The sequence below is a fragment of the Blennius ocellaris genome (genome assembly GCF_963422515.1).
Source record: "Blennius ocellaris genome assembly, chromosome: 4".
Classification (NCBI taxonomy): domain Eukaryota; kingdom Metazoa; phylum Chordata; class Actinopteri; order Blenniiformes; family Blenniidae; genus Blennius; species Blennius ocellaris.
In genome coordinates, this window is record NC_137653.1 from 21336539 (window position 1) to 21353624 (window position 17086).

The 17086-nt window shown below is 42.2% G+C and overlaps 1 protein-coding gene across 1 annotated transcript; it reads right to left on the minus strand.

Annotated features, from left to right (window-relative positions):
- Window positions 1-474: 474 nt before the first annotated feature.
- LOC308128746 (monocarboxylate transporter 2-like) lies at window positions 475-13277 on the minus strand (the record flags this gene model as incomplete). Its single annotated transcript, XM_080494411.1, has 4 exons — window positions 475-725; window positions 3183-3983; window positions 6744-6887; window positions 13061-13277. The coding sequence occupies 4 exons, from the start codon at window positions 13275-13277 to the stop codon at window positions 475-477; spliced, it is 1413 nt and encodes a 470-aa protein (XP_080350537.1).
- Between the last annotated feature and the right edge of the window lie 3809 nt (window positions 13278-17086).

A 17086-nucleotide genomic window follows, 5' to 3' on the forward strand; every position in this document is an offset into this window, starting at 1 on the left:
CCCTGACTTGAACCCAATTGAGCATCTCTGGAGAGACCTCAAAATGGCTGTCCACCAACGTTCACCATCCAACCTGACAGAACTGGAGAGGATCTGCAAGGAGGAATGGCAGAGGATCCCCAAATCCAGGTGTGAAAAACTAGTTGCATCATTCCCAAGAAGACTCACGGCTGTATTAGCTCAAAAGGGTGCTTCCACTCAATACTGAGCAAAGGGTCTGAATACTTATGTCCATGTGATATTTCAGTTTTTCTTTTTTAATAAATCTGTAAAAATGTCTACAATTCTGTGTTTTTCTGTCAATATGGGGTGCTGTGTGTACATTAATGAGGAAAAAAATGAACTTAAATGATTTTAGCACCTGGCTGCAATTTAACAAAGAGTAAAAAATTTAAGGGGGTCTGAATACTTTCCGTACCCACTGTATATATATATATATATATATATATATATATATATGTTTCTGTGGTCTGTTCACAGTTCTTGATGTGGGTTGGTCTCCTCCGTCTCAGGGCCAGTCTGTTCTGCCTCTGCCTCAGGAAGGTTCACCTGCTCCTGGTTCTCGATGCTTATCTGATTCTGCTCGCTTTCTTTGGCCTTCTCTCTGTCCAGCATGTGGTAGTTGTAGATGTTCATCACGAAGAGGAAGAGCCCGCCGGTCACGATCACTGTGCCGCACATGAGGAAAAGGTACTTGTAGTCTTTGAAGGTGTCCACCAGGAACCCTGCGAGGAGGAAGAGTCAAAGACTTTACGAGACTTTGAACGTCGCGAGTGCCAGTTCTCAGTCTTTTGTGTCACATTATATCTGTAGATACAAAGTCTCTGAACACAAGGACAAAGAAAACAGAATACAGTGGAGGTGAAGTGTCTGGACTGAGGCACTTTACAAGTTTGAAGGTGAAGAGGGAGACTGTGTGTGTGTGTGTGTGTGTGTGTGTGTGTGTGTGTGTGTGTGTGTGTGTGTGTGTGTGTGTGTGTGTGTGTGTGTGTGTGTGTGTGTGTGTGTGTGTGTGTGTGTGTGTGTGTGTGTGTGTGTGTGTGTGTGTGTGTGTGTCAATTTGAGAAGAGCCATTTCGGAAATGACAGAGGGCCATTACAGCCTCCCCGGCTCTCCTGCATCTCAGGGAAGGCAATTTGGATGGCTGCTACCAAAACGAATCAGAAGAGAGGCTCGTTCTCCCAGCCATAAATATCATGCCCAAGTCTGCAGAAAAGTGACAAATGTGGTTTAGATCAGATTTAAGCCGCCGGGTTTTCAGAGTCTTAAGCGCATCTTGCCCCAGCCCCCCTCCCCCGAGACACGGATCGATGGGCGAGTGTCGCTGACTTTCTCTTCCTCTCTTTCAGTGTCTACATCTACGAGTGTCCAAGTGTGGCATCAATCGGCGGTCGATGCTGCCGCTCTGGATCAGGTTCTCTTTACTGTCCTTAAAATCCCCCCTCGTCTTTACCAAGTGACCCAAACAAGTCGAACCTCAGTGCATTCAGCTTTAATGTCAACTCATTCAGACTGAATTAAAAAACAGCAAGTATATCATTTAGCGCTTTTTTACTACAAATGCAGACGATGATGTCTGCTTTGTCCATGACCTGTGCTGTTCCACCCCTTTGCTTTTGGGTCAAATTTCAATAGCCTCACTGCAGACTGCATTATCTGATTGATAGCACTCATCTGGCTCATGTGCTCAGATGACCGTCACCCTCATTAAGACAGCCCGTGATTGGCCGAGCAGTAATTAAGTCCATCTGGCATCGTCACCTCATATTTCGTAATGCATTCACAGCCTAATTATGGCCCAGGTACAGCACTTTAATGACGGGAGTTTGAACTGAGCATCATTAAACACCCAAAGCAAAAGGCTAATTACACACACTTACCTCACTTCCTCCTAATTGGTCTGACCCCGAGGTTCAGAGGGGGCGAGTAACAAGCACAGAGGGGCAACATAACGATTGTGCCCTCTGGAGAAGAGCATTGCAGAGAGGTACTTATTCAACCCCTCCTGTTAAATAAGCGCCTCGAAACAGGAGACACAACTTTTTTTTTTTGTTTCATTAAAAGTCAGATTGGAAGCAAAGGGCAATGTTTCTTAAACATGAGGCATCAACACTCAACTAGATGCATCAAATATTATTGTTATTCAGTCATTGACACTTTTTAAACATGTCTGCTTAATGGTGTAATGGACAAAGTAAATTAATGTGCTATACAAAAGAATTAAACTATAAAACACTCAACATACTATATGTATGTGTGTTTTCTGGGAGAAAAAGTATTTGCTCTCAGTAGGAAGGTTCTAATATGAAATGTACTTGCTTTATATAGTGCATGCAGTTGTTTTCTTCCCACTGGGATTTTTTAAAGTTTTGAATTGCCAAGCCTTTATGAATTGCATTTAGCAGTCTTTTAGACCAATTTATCCAATTTAGTGCTAAAGGCAGGGCACATTTTGAACAGAACTCTGTAAATCAGTTCAAATAAATGTGTTGAACAGTAGTTATTACTCTATCATCTACTTAATCCAGGTTTTATGATGATTTATCTTTTTTACCCACAAACCTCGTCTCTTCAGTTTTGTGTCCTTGCATAAGTGCTATGTTCATAAAGACCAAAGCTTACAAAAAAAACAGAACAGGCAGATTTTGTGCAGCGCTGAATAAGTGTGACAAATAACCATATTTTGTTTCTCTTTGAAAAGCCACAGTCATCGGCAACAATCCAGCTGTCTTACGGCAGAAACGCTCGAGAAAGCCAAAGAGTTCCGCTGCTGCATGATTCACAGGCTGCGACTCACATAAACACACAAATAAAAATATCATTCAATCTGCTTCATTGTTTGCAAAGCAGTTTGCGTCAAACTGGGTATTTATTTCTCCATTATGCTCATCATCCCGTGTGTGTGTGTGTAATTTTACATCGTTCACTTGTGCTCTTGGCATTAATCTAACAGGAGGTTGTGTAAAGCAGACTGAGAGCAAACACTTGTTCTGGGGTGAGTGGGAGGAGAGAAACGAGAACTGTACAAATATTGTGATTGTTTGTGCACGGCTCATCAGATCCAACAACCGAGGAGTAGATAAATGCTGAGGCGCGTCGACCGAGCGCTGTGTTTGCCTGTGGGTCGCACTGAGCAGGCGTGTGGTGTGTGAATGAACTGCGTGTGTTGAGGGAGCGTGTACCTGCAGCAGGGGGCCCCAGCAGCATGGGAAAGCACTCTATGACGGTGACCAGTCCCACCGTGCTGGGGAAACGCTGACTTCCCATCAGATCCATGAGGCATTCGAAGATCAGGGCGAAAACCATGCCGAACCCCACGCCGAAAAAGATGGCGTAGGTCACCAGGAGTGGGTAGGTGTCCATCAGCGGGCACAGGAGGTGGCACGTGCCGTTGAAGACCATAGCGAAGCTGAAGAAGTACTGGATTCTGGGCCGGATCCACTTGCTGTTGGCCACCAGGCCGGTGCCGGGTCGAACAAACATGTCCACAAAGCCCATGATGGAGAGCAGATAAGCAGCGGAGTACTCGTCCACGCCTTGGCGAACGGCGTAGTTCGACAGGAACACGATGGGAGCATAAGCACCAAAGATGAACATGATGTTGCCGATCAGGTAGATGACAAAACCTCGGTCTTTGAATAAAGACAAATCCAAGAAGTTCTTGGCCTTCGTCACAGAGCCTTGGCATACATCGGTGCCGTTCACTTTGGACTGCTCCTCTTTCTTCTGCGGCGGTTTCCGGAGTGTCACAATGGGTCTCATCAGGGCTCCGGCCACACAGCAATGCAGCATCAACCCCCCGAGGATGAGCAGACTCCCCCTCCAACCAAACGTTCTCAGCAGATACTGGTTGAGTGGCGCCAGGAAGCAGAGAAACACTGGACTCCCGGCCATGGCGAGCCCGTTGGCCAGCGGACGCCTGGCGAGGAAGTACTTGCTGATGATGGTGAGGGATGCATTCAGGTTTAAGCAAAGTCCACAACCTGGTTAAGAAAACAGTCACATTAGACAATAAAGAAAAAAGGAAAATTATTGTAAGAAATCCCTCGTGAACCTAAACTCCAAAGTGTACTTTAATAAATTAAATTAAGGCCGACTCAGTTTGGCGCTCATTAAAGTTCCATTTCATTTCATTTCAGCCAGCTAAAATCTTATTACTGAATGCTGGAATTATTTCAGAAATAATTTCTCCATTCAAATAGAAATAGATTAGGGAGTCTGGGTAATGCGTTCACTCTCTCGCCTTTCTATCCAGAAAATCTTAATTTAATGGCACCTTATTTTGAGGAAGATCAAGAGCTACAGCTGGACCGTGAGGCTGCTGTTTCATCAGTTCATTCCTCTTGTCTGCGGACAGGGTGAAGCCCACAGAGAAGGTTAGAGGGCCAAACAAGGGGGTCTTCCAGAACTACTGATACGCTTTAATTTCATCAGCGTTTGTCTCACATGAAACAGAAACAACATTTTAGATAAAACTCATGCAAATGCAACATGTTCAAGTGTCAGTTACTCAGACCTACAGCGGAATTATCAATGAAGTAACTAATGAGCGCGAGCAAGAAAACACGGTTTGTGTTGGTCTGATAAAGAATACTAATCAAAGGGTCAAGATCATTTATTTGCTTTTCTATATTGAAGAATTTGGAAAAAAATAAAAGAAGCTTATTTGGGTGAATTCAGTTCAACACTTAGAAGACATGTTGTCTCAACAAAAAAGAGATTTGGGCTCGTAGCTCTCCCGTGTCTGTAATTTCATCATACGAGACATATAATTACATTAAAGCTTTTCTATTCTGAACACATAATGTGTGTGACAGGCAGAGACTGTGCACGCACACCACGATTGTAGGACCAGTTTGTCTGCACATGAGTGAGTAGATGGACAATCACAACAATGTCATGACCCCATGTTCTCCTGGGAGTTGGTAGTTTTATACAGTAGTTGAGAGTCATCTGCTGTAGCGATCCAACTTGACTGTATGTCCATATAAGTGTCTGTCTACTTGCCATTGTTAATGTTTACAGTGTATTGTTTTCTGTGTGCATGTTGGTGGTTTCATTACAAAAACTTTACTTTACACTCATAGCCCAGCATGCTAACTACATAGTTTTCAGTGATCCTGCCATTTCCATGTAGACAGACATTGTTTTGTTGCTGTGTAAAACACAAAACTTCTGAAATGAAAACGTGAAAACACTCCGTTTTCACTTGAAACATTGTGTAATCAGGGCTTTAGTGCCTAGTATAAAATAAATGTGTTCATCTCAGCGTTTGTTTGAATTTTTGTTGATGTGGCTTCAACGTTTAATGATCGAAATGTGGTGTGAAGACCAACTCAGTAAACAAACTGTCAAACAGAACAGGTCCGGATCTTCTTTTTTTTTCCTGGTGTCCAACATGCAGTGGAATTCCATCACTGTGTTGTTGGACAACATGCTTACTTTTTTGTAATGCATGCCATTTCCTGGATGTTTACTTGGACTCAAAGTTCATACCAACCACCACAATGTCTGTCTTGGGCAAGTGACCCATATTTGGAAATGTTTTTCTTTCTCCTGAATGGCTGATGATCATATGAATAGTTCAATAAAATGTATCTGCTAAAGCTCAAGATAAAAGCTGCTGCTTGCTTTGCTCTCCTTGCTCTGGCAATGCATCATTTACTAGCAGTCAGTTGAGTAAAGCCTTTGAACTAAACATATCAGAGAGCAAACCATTGGGCACAAAACTAGTTCAAGGTTTGAATTGAGTACATTCTATTCGTGATACCATTTTGCAAATAATAGAATATAGAGTAGAACAGTGAAACTACACTGAATTTAACCAAACAATTACAGGAATCCAGCAACAATTTGTCCAATTTAGTGACATTTTGAGTATAAAATGTGAGATTTTCCCAGGAAGATAATGCTTTTTAATATATGTTGCTATATGGCATTAGAATGTGTTTTTTACACAAGTGACCCCTAAGTCTCGAGTGTGGCATCCATCTACCAACACCTCAATAAACTGATTAGCTTTCTGCATGTACAAGTATTTACACACACACACACACACACACACACACACACACACACACACACACACACACACACACACACACACACACACACACACACACACACACACACACACACACACACACACGCACACACACGCACACACACGCACACACACGCACACACACGCACACACACGCACACACACGTACGTACGTCTGCTCGGTAAAACTGCCTTATGCACTGCATGGTGTGGGTGTGCCAGGTCACAGGGGAGCGGAGCAGGACACACACTTGCCCTTGGGCACCACACATAGGCCCGGCCACTTGCCGGGCCTATTCATCCTTCACAGGGGGAGCGTGGCAGGGTAATGAGCCTCACAGGGCGGCACAGTGCCCCCGTGTGACGACCATGATTGGAGCCTCCGGGAGAGTACAGAGGGCCACGGAAGACTGTACTCTCTGGGATCGGAGATGGCACTGTCTTAATTACCGTCCTGGTCCCGGTCCCCGCGGTGCTCCAACGGCACCCCGGGAGCGGAGGCAGTTGCCCAGGCCCTTGCTAAAACAGTACAGTAACCCAGTCGTAGGGAGCGGATCTGAACCAGGAGATTGTTGGAGGTTTAAAGACGTTGTGGCTAACCTCATGATTGCCTATTCCCAAAGCAGAAACTAAAAAAAACGCCAATGCAGCTAAAACTATTCAGGCAAGAGTGTCACAAATACTGTGAATGATACTGTACCTCCAATGATGCCGATGCAAAAGTAGAGATAAACAATGGAGTTCCCGAAAGACGCAGTTACCATAGAAACCGCACACAACAATCCGCCCGTTATGACTACCGGCCGGCTCCCAAAGCGATTCACCAGCATACTGCTCACCGGTCCTGTAAATAAAAAATAAAAAAAGAATAAAATCAAGGCAAATATTGATAAGCTGCTCATTGAATGTGACACTTTACAGTATGACCTGTTTGAGCAACAAACCTACCTCCAACTTCAAGACAAGTCACAGTCTACACCGAGGACAACGTGACACAATGTGATGGAAAACCTCCACAATTCTGCCTCGACCGCAAAGCAACTCATTCCACTTCCCCTGATAATGTAAAATACTACACGCAGTGATCAATCAGCAATTAAACAGTCTTTAATATGCCGTCACCCTTTCCGTCATGAGTAACCTTGCCTGAAAGAGTGACATTGCACCACCAGAGCAGATGTCAAGAAAACATTGGTATTCATATGAAAGTGAACTATTTGAGAATGTCATGAATTAACCGAATGGAGAATAAAAACAGCTTTACTGCTTTTATGGCTCAAACATAAACATCCAGCTTATTTAGGAAATAAACAAGAAGGAAAACGCAAATGTCTGACTGGTTTTGGCCATTTGATAAAATATGTGCAGGTGCATTTATCATTTACAGAAATAAATTAATTCTAAACAAACAACATCCTTGTTGTAAGATAATTATGTGTAAGAACTTAGGGTCATGATCGCAGATACAAGTGGCTGAAATGAGTTTTCTCTGCAGAGTGGCGGGGCGGGGCTGGGAGGAGGCCCCGAGGTGGGGCCAGGACTCTGGAGAGGTTATACCTCTGGCTTGGTCTGGGAGAGGCTTGAAGAGTTGGGAGGAAGTCGCTGAGGACAGGAATGTTTTGGCTTATTTGCTCTCGATACTGCCACCGGGACGCCCTACGGATGAGGATGGATGGATGCTTTATATTTGGATATAAGTTGTGTCAATCAGAAGTGAAAGGCTCGTTTTATGCTCATTTTAAACTTTCTCTCACTTGGATGTTTAAAAGGAAGACTGGAGATCTAAATGAAAACCACTTCCAACATTATTTGGCGAGACTGCACAAGTGATTCTTTTTGCACAAAAACTGCATCAACAGACTGAGTTTAAACGTGGGTCACTGCTGAACAATTGCACTGTGGGTTCATTGCTACATTTTTATTGATTTGACAGAGTTTTGGTGTGGAATCCTGGGACTGATAACTTTGGGAGAATGAAAAATATATTAAACGACCCAGAGCTCCAGGGTTAACGCTTTTTTTAAACCACAGACATCTAACTACAAAAAGCTCTATTGAATATCAGATTGAAGGCCGTCTTTGTAATGACTGAATCTGTATTTAATCTCTGATAAGACTGACGGCCTGTTTCCAACATCATTTGTTGTGCCTGCATACCCAAGTGATGATAAATAGAAAATATCAATCCCCTTCTCATTGCTTTGACATTACTTGAGACCAAAAAAAAACCCTTATGGTGTGTGTGTGTGTGTGTGTGTGTGTGTGTGTGTGTGTGTGTGTGCAAATAAATTAGAAAAAAGCAGAACACACACTTCACACTGTTTGCATAGGAATGCCTAATCTGAGTGGAGCCTCATCTGACTCACTTAGTGTGCGTGGTCATTATTTGGCCCCAAATATTGCACATTTGTCATACAGAAACTATATTAATAGCACACATTAGCATGACTTTGTATTAAGACTAAAGTTCCCATTGCAGGAGCGGAGAGATGCCTTTGCAAGCTGCCATAAATTGATTTGCACTGAAAAGACCAGTATCAAGAAATTAGATTTAAATGCTGACATTTTTGTTCGGCTTTACTGCTCCTGTTTGAAGCCGTGATTATGAGCCACCAGGAAATAACGTTCGGAAACAAAGGTCAGCCTTGTGATGCTGCTTTTGCGTTGAAACCATTAGTAAATCTGAATCCATCAAGGCCTCCACATGATACTGACGGAAGGAGGCTTTGTGTTGGCTGGACGCTCCAAGCCCACTGTTATCTAATAACATGTGAAATGTACTGTACAATCTCTTTACATCGGATATTAACTACTGTACACACAAACCAAGTTGATGCTAAATCAAAGCTTGGCAAACTAAGTGAAAACTCCCTTTTTTCCCCTTATTTTCCCAAGCCTGAAAAACTCATCCTCAACTGTATCTACTCTGCATGAAATAAAAATATCCACCCCGCTGTTTTTACGCAGTTAACCAGGTGGTAGCAGGGGTCAAAGATAGATCATCTTTCTCGCTGTAACTGTGTTGTAATAGTGCATCTCTCGCACTGCCACCATTTCCATTTCCATTATAAGTTTATCATTTGGACTCCTTGAGTCAGAGGTTTTCTGAAAAGGCTGTCATGTCTCTCCCATGGGGACCCGATGTCAGACCCCAGTGGGCTGAACCTTCCTCTGATATATTCCCCCTGTCTCTCTCCTCCACCGGGTGACATTGCTGAAGCCGTCCCAAGGACAATATGATAAAGCCCTGTGCCTGAGCCACAGAGAGGGGAATATTTCACCAGTTAGGCCTCCCAGAGTTGAGGGTAGGTGAGTCACGCGCCCCACTGTCCTGTAACCTTGAAAGTAGCTGCTGATGCACTTGTGTAAAGCTTTAACAACACTCATCCGGTCGTGTTCTGTGTCATCCACCGATAACATAAATCCTTCAAGCTGAGTGGACGACACAACACAAATAGTGGGAAAGATTTGTCAAATCTCAGTTTTATCTGATGTGAGCGCCTGGTTGTAGCATCTGGTATTTCGACGACACAGACCCAAATAATACTTTTATTTTATTGGGGACTCCTATTGGTGACTTTCCTGAGCCCGAAGCAGCTGCTAGACACACGCCGTCATTTTCCGAGTGAATTCATAGCAACTGAAGCTGAATCGATTCACACAGACTTACAACATGTGAATCTTTAGACAATAGATCAGAAGTGATGTAATTATTGATTATGATTATTGATTGTGTATTTCTGATAACATACACCACTGGAATGAACTCACATTTATAATGTACCCTGGTTGGATAGGCTTAATGGTGTCACATATTTATTCTCTTGTGATCAAATGTATTGTGAATAAAACGTTTTACCCCTTTTCTCTTTATACCACTTAATAATAATGTGAGGTGGTTATCCTTCGGCTCAACTCACAGGGCAGGAGTGTGCAACTTATTTTTCCAAAGGACCACATGAAAAAAAGCACTAGTATCGAGGGCTGAGACTTAAATGGACTTAAGTTTTGCTCAATAAGAATCATCTCTTGATGATTCTTTTTAAACATTTTTATGGAGGAACTGTTGCTCTTCATCACTTGTTCTTACCTTGTCTGCAAATCATGATTCAATTCTGAGTTCAGGATACAAGCAAATGAAACCACCCTTTTTCAGCAACCATGTTTTTTTTTTCCTACTATGAAACAAGAATTTTGTGAGGCAACAATCCCTAGACACGACTAATAATGTAATAATGGCCAATACTGTGAACAATGTGACCATTTCTGGTATAATAGTGGCAATAGAAACAGTAATTTTCATTTGATTCAGGATTTCTCTGTGACACCTTGCTTCCACCTTCCTTTATTTATTTATTTAGAACGAAGGAACAATTAGAATTAGATGAAACAATGGAAAATAAAACTAAATACAAAAAGACAATTTTAATATAGTTATAATAGTAGATGTAATATAATTTATATTCAGAATGAATCAAATAGACTGTCCACAGCTTTTCTACAAACACTCACAGAAAAGCGCATTACCAGATTAACGTGGCCTGTGTTGTTCCTTTTTACTAAACTGTGCATCAGAAAGCGTTGGCCAGCAGCAGTTTCAGCCCAGAGAGTCGCGGAGGATTAACCAGATTAAAGTGTGCTGCAAGCGATGTGACAAAACACCAAACGGCTGCAGCTGCAGTTAACTGGCATTAGCTTTAGACCCGAATAGGAGAAAATGTTGTCTTGGCCACTTCTGGAGAAGTTAACAGGTTGAAAAAAACATCTGATTAATCGAATCTTCTCGAGAGCTGCAGTTCTACGTTACTCTGCAGTTCTGGCCTCAGCGCTGGCCATCAGGCTAACTACTTTAGCTTCTTTACTCTGGTCATAGTACTCTTTCTGGAGTCAAGGAGCTTCGGCATTTACCAAGAACTACGTGGGACACTACATTTACTGTAACTGAACATCTCTTGCAACACACTTCGGTCACACCCTCAGCTTGTTGCTTAGCCATGCAAACAATATTGAAGCAAAACCACCGAACTATCAAAACAGGCCTTCAGTCAGCAGACTGACAACCTCCTTAAGACCTCTTTTGGTGGAGTTGAAAGACTATTGGATAGTCTTTAGGTACCACGCCACGGCTTGATGAAAATTGATCATTTACCTTCAGATATCTAATTCAAGCTTTCGGTCACGATTGTTTTGTCATGAAATATGTTGATAACACTCCCATTTTCCTACGTGGCTGAAATCTCAACCCTAGACCTGCTGGCTCCTGTGTTTTACCACAGCACATCAAATGCATATTTATTCTCATTTAGATTATGCATCGATAGCATACTACCCTCCATGTAATGGTACAAAGGTGCTTAAGCCTCTGGAGTTTTTACAGATATGAAAATGTTACAACCAAGAACAGTCAAATAAGTCACACCGAGAAGCAAAAACTGTTGGTTAGCTTGCCTGTAATTTGACAAATAATCGTGGCAGTGGACATTATAGCACTCGGTCCTTTTCTGTATTAGAAGTTTAGGAGGAAAAGCTTCAGCGATAATGAATGAACCACATCAGTGAGAATATTTCAATTGAAGTCAGGTGAGTCACACACGCAGGCAGCATTCTTCTTATTAGGAAGCCTAACACTATTTCATCAGCCACAGTCACTCATGTGAAGTCAATTTATCAATTCTCCCTGTTCAAATGGGGCAACAGCACAACCACACACCACTGCTGCTTTCCTTCCACAGACCTGCAACGTCACAATGTTGAGGGATATTTTTCAATTTGGGAGGCAACCACGATTTGTTTCTTTGTTTTTTGTCTCCAATTCTTAAAAAAAAAAACATGCATATCATAGATGATACTAAACACATTGTGCCGCCAGCTTAATAGCAAATCCTCATTTGTGTACTTTTTTTGGGGGGGAGATCAGTTGGTGTTTTAAGGTCCAGATTTGACGTGATACAATATAGTCGAGTGGATCAGAGGGGGAAAGAAAATCAACTTAATCTTTCCAACCTTCAGGCTGGTATTTCCTGAGCACTACAAAGCATTTCTGCACTGGTGTAAAAGGTGCTGACTGCACAGTCTGAGTTGACCTAAAGGTAGAAGATCATGATGTTTATTGATGCGGCATGTCAGCAGAGCAGAGCTCATCATAGATGTCATGTCATGAATTCAATATTACCAAAAACAGCTTAGAAAAGTGTCAGTATCCCATGGCCATCTAAAAGATTGGTTTCCAACATTAAAATCATCTTTTTAACCAAACATAGCATTTACTATGCATTAGACTCAGCAGCATATTGCTATATCTTTAACTACAATCCTCATTTTATGCATCGAGATAATTTGAAGGAGGAATGGAGGACTGTTATCAATTGACAACCTTCCATCCCTGCTTTTACTTGGTGGTAATGGAGAGAGTGCAAGGGCAGAAGGGTTGTTAAAATAAAAATGGTGCTCTGGTCAGTTGTTGTTTTTGTAAACCACTTGTAGACCCCGACCATGGACAAAGTCAAGTATTGACCAGCTCAAAACAATCAATCTGAAAGTCAGCGATTGGTGCAATTAGACAAGAAACAATGAGTCTGTGCTGAAACTGTAGGATGAGCGCCAGTTCAGACTGTAGCGGTAGTTTCCTAAGGCCTTGTATCCACGACGACGTTTCAAGTGAAAACGCATCGTTTTTCTTTTTTTTTTTAATATTTGTGTTTACATGGCAACGTTTTGAAAGTGATGTCTGTTTACACAGAATTAACAGAAATGCTGAAAAAGCTTTGAGGAAACAGAAAAGATGATTTCATTCAAGCTGAACTTCAGTACAAAACCACAAGTTCAGCACTTTCATGGTCTGTTCAAGAGGCTGACTCTCTCTGTGTGAAAACATTTGACAATAACATTCAAATTATTCAAGAGTTGCAGAACAACAAAATCAGTTACTGAAAAAGCTCTTTTTCTGGCAACATGAAGAAAACATACGTGATTGTTCTTGACAATTCGACGTGACAAACTTTGACCACATCAACTCACCGCCTGCATACATGGCCGCCAGCATGATGGAGGAAATCCAAGCGATTTCACTGTTACTTGCTCCCAGGTCCTCTTTTATCGCCTTGAAGAAAATGGACAGCGCTTTGGGTGTGGAGTATGCAAATCCGATGGAAATATGGGCCCCCAACACCACCATCCAGCCCCAACCCCCATCCAGGGGCTTACAAGCCGACATCTCTGCTGGAGCCGGGGACATGGCCCTGTGGGCGCAACACCAAATAATGATACGCAAACAAATGGCACTGTATTCTCAAAATAAAACTATGGGGATCATCTCAAACTTAGTGGAATTTACAAAGCAAATACAGTACATTTCCAGGAGCATGAACCTTGCACTATGAAGTTGCATTTCAAGAATTCATCGAGTATTTCTGATTGTATTCCACAAATTTCAAGGACTTTAAGATGATTACAAACTCACATTTAAAGGTTTGAGTGGAGACTGTGTCTCAGAATAAGACAGAATTACAAATACATCTAATTCACATAGTTCACGTACTTTTTGCTTGCTTGTTTGTTGTTTGGTAATATTTTGCCAAAATTGTCATTCCCTTAATCCGTAATATTTCTGTCATCGACGAAAACCAAATGCATAAAGCGTGGTTGACTATTTAAGCTAAAAGCAGAGTTCTGGAAGTACGTTGAGCATCATATTTGTGACGGTGTCGAGTCTGACCTGCTTGCTGCAGCAGCTGTTCAGAGCAGACCAATACGCAGAGCTGTACATCGACGTAGCTGTGCACTGCTGCAGTAGAAAGTTCCACGTCCAGTGTTTCGGTATAAAGTATCGTAAACCGAAACGCTGGACAGCGAAGCACGATGGCAGCAATCCACATTTTGTAATGTCATTAAATAGCATTGCAGAAAATATGTTTTATCTGAGATGATTGCCAATGCATGCTCACTCCCTATCAAATCCGCCCACTGGTGTCTATATTTAATGGAAAGGCTGAGTAGGAGCTAGTGGACACGCACCAGTATTGGAAAAGCGTCAATAGCGAGTAAAGTAAGGCTGAGTAGAATCGAGTGGGAAAGCACCATAAGAGATGAGGCGAAGACTGTGGGACGATGTTGAACCTGGCCTGCCTGCTGCAGCAGCTGTTCAGAGCAGAGGAAGATACAGAGCTGTACGTTGATGTAGTTGTGCACTGCTGCAGTGGAAAGTTTATTCTGCCACGGCCCACACGCGACCTTAATTTTATTTTGATCATCCTACTGCACGTTTTGAGATTTCATCTAGTGGTCTCTGCTGCTTGCTACAGACCAGGTCAACCACAATATGTGATCGCGAAATACGCTGGACAGTCGGGCATTGCCGATAAAAATGCCCTTGGTCCGGTTAATGTCCTCTTAAAACCAGTCTCATGTCAGAATTTTTCATTTATCACTCTCAGGGCTCGACATTAAGTCTAGTCCGAACCTCCGGGGCTACTAAAAGCTTTGCTCGGGCAAGTGAATCATCTATCCACCTTGCCCGTTCTGGCATTTTGCAATATATTGATGACTTTTCCCCCTGAAAATAGTCCCAATCATTTGTGCTGCGGTAGAGCTGGAAAAATTGCTGTTTGTGTTGCGTTGCTGAATCATTTCTCCAGGAATTAATTAAGTGATTCTGAGGTTTTACAGCAATAACAAGTTCATCATGAGATGACGACGTCACGCGGACCCCCACATTGTCCAAATTGAACAAACATAGTTTGTACCGTTTTCTTTTCTGACCTTATATCAACCTTAAGTTGTATTTTGAGAGAATACATGCATACATTCACACATTTCATACTTTCCTGTGGAGATGAGTTTATTACAGCTTCATATATAAAAAACATATTTTCATCAAACTTTCCTTCGGTCCAGTAAAAACTGCATGATTACTGGACCAGTGTCCAGTAAACATTTTTTTTGCATTTCGCGATCCCTACAATATGAGTCTTTATAGAATCCAGAGCTGATCTGGACAAAAAAAAAAAAAAAAAAAAAATGTAATTTCCGGACTAGAAGTTGCTACTTTTTTCACAGGCTTGTATCCTGCGGCTTATACAATGATACGGCTAATTTATGGATTTTGATGGGTTAACAGGCTTCACGCCATCAGATTCTACTTCCGCATGTCGATACATGTTTTGGGCACTTCTGCTTCTCCAAAACTTGTCTTTAAAGTGATATTTCTCAGCCTACTCATGTATTTTTTATTTTATTTTATTTTGCGGGTGCAGCTTATATTCAGGTGCCCTCAATAGTCCAGGAAATATGGTAGGTCTGCTTTCACCAGACGGGGAATCCACAGTCTTTCTAGGAATCACTCACAGTTAAAAAAAAAAAATAAAATGTATCGATCACTGCTATAGTCCACCTCTAGCCAACATGACTGAAGCTCATTTTCCTCCCCGTCACACTACTGAACAGGTAAACAGATCTGGAGGTCTTGAGGTTATCTTCATTATCTGCAGCAGGAGACACGCCACTCAACAAAACAAAGCCTTTCACCAATCAGCTGGCTTGAAACGCAACTTTGTGACCATTGATCCAAACGGCAGTTTCATAACAGCCAGCGTCACGTCCTGGTTAACGTGAGACAAATTAACGTTTTACACTGAGCTTTTTACCATGAGAGTTACTCAAAGAGTCACAAGTTGGGTCTAACAGAGTCTCAGGTAGTGTGCCCATTTGGTATTTTTAAAACGTTGAAGTATAAAAGATGAACATTTGTAGGGGTGGCTCTTAAAATTCTTCCCCTGGGGTCAAAGGAGATGTCAAACTCCTGACATGATCTTGCTTTGGGCGCTGATTTAAGATCTTTTGAATATTCTACTCGAAAGTTTAATTTCTTCTCTAGCTTCAATAAATAAGCATTGTGAGATTTTAGATGGAAAATGCTCCACAATCCAAACTATTTTAGCTTTCTGAAGGAAAAAAAAACCCTCCTGATTTCTAATGACATCCAATTAGACACTACATGCCTAGAAATGCATATGTGGGCCTGAGAATGATGTCTGGGCCCTGTTTAAAACATTTCAAGAGAGAATTCATCTTTTTGCCAATAAGTATTTACTAAGGCCAAGGTGCGCAGGCGCAGTAGCAGAATTTCTGAAAAGTTGTGTTTTTGCCCCGTTTACACAAAGACCGAGTCGGACTTTTGAAAAGTTCTACTTTGATGGTCAAACAAAGACAAAACGCCACGGAAGTTTTTAGTTTTCACTTGAAAACATTTGGGGCACAGGCGGCCGCCCAGTGTCTTCAACTGAGGAAACGCTTAACGACATACTGGCTTTATAAAAGTTTATCAACAGCTTTGTTTGATGGCCGCACATTGCAACCAGTGTTGGGTGGCACATAAACAGAATGTGCCGACAGAAAAATCAGTCATTAAATTGTGTTTGGTAGGATGTGAGATTTGTGCGAGCCAGTTTAACGAGGATACAAACAGGAGTCATGGGATGTTGATTATGGTGCTGCTGCACATGAAGCCATCAGCAGACTGAAGCAACAATACAGCACCGCTTCACTTAAACACTTTTCTAAACAATCCGAAGATAATCCAAAGCGTTTTTAATCGGTAAGATAATGCATGACACACGAACTAAAATGTATATAAACAAACTGTACGAAAGAACGTAAACAGACACGTGGAGCCACGCGACGATTAAAAACGTGACGTTGCTCGTTTCCACGCGGAGCAACACGTGGCGTGGAAATGGAGGATAAACAGCAGCGTCAGTGGGTTTTTAGCAGGTTTCTAGAGGGTTGGGAGTCGCAGTTCGACTTACCTTTCTTCATTCAAGCTCCCCCGCAGTTGGTTTGAACAAAGTTTAGTTTTGCGTGCGCCGTCGGGTTGTTGAACGCGCGCCGCTGACGCGACGTGACGTCACACAAGAAGGGGCTGGGGTATCTTCAGCGAGGCGAGGGGGGAGTCGTCTGTCTGTTTTCTCTCACCGACGTGTGTTTAAAGTACCATTATCGTACTCAATTTCAAGTAAAAGTACTGTGTTTAAAGAACAAGTCTTCAAG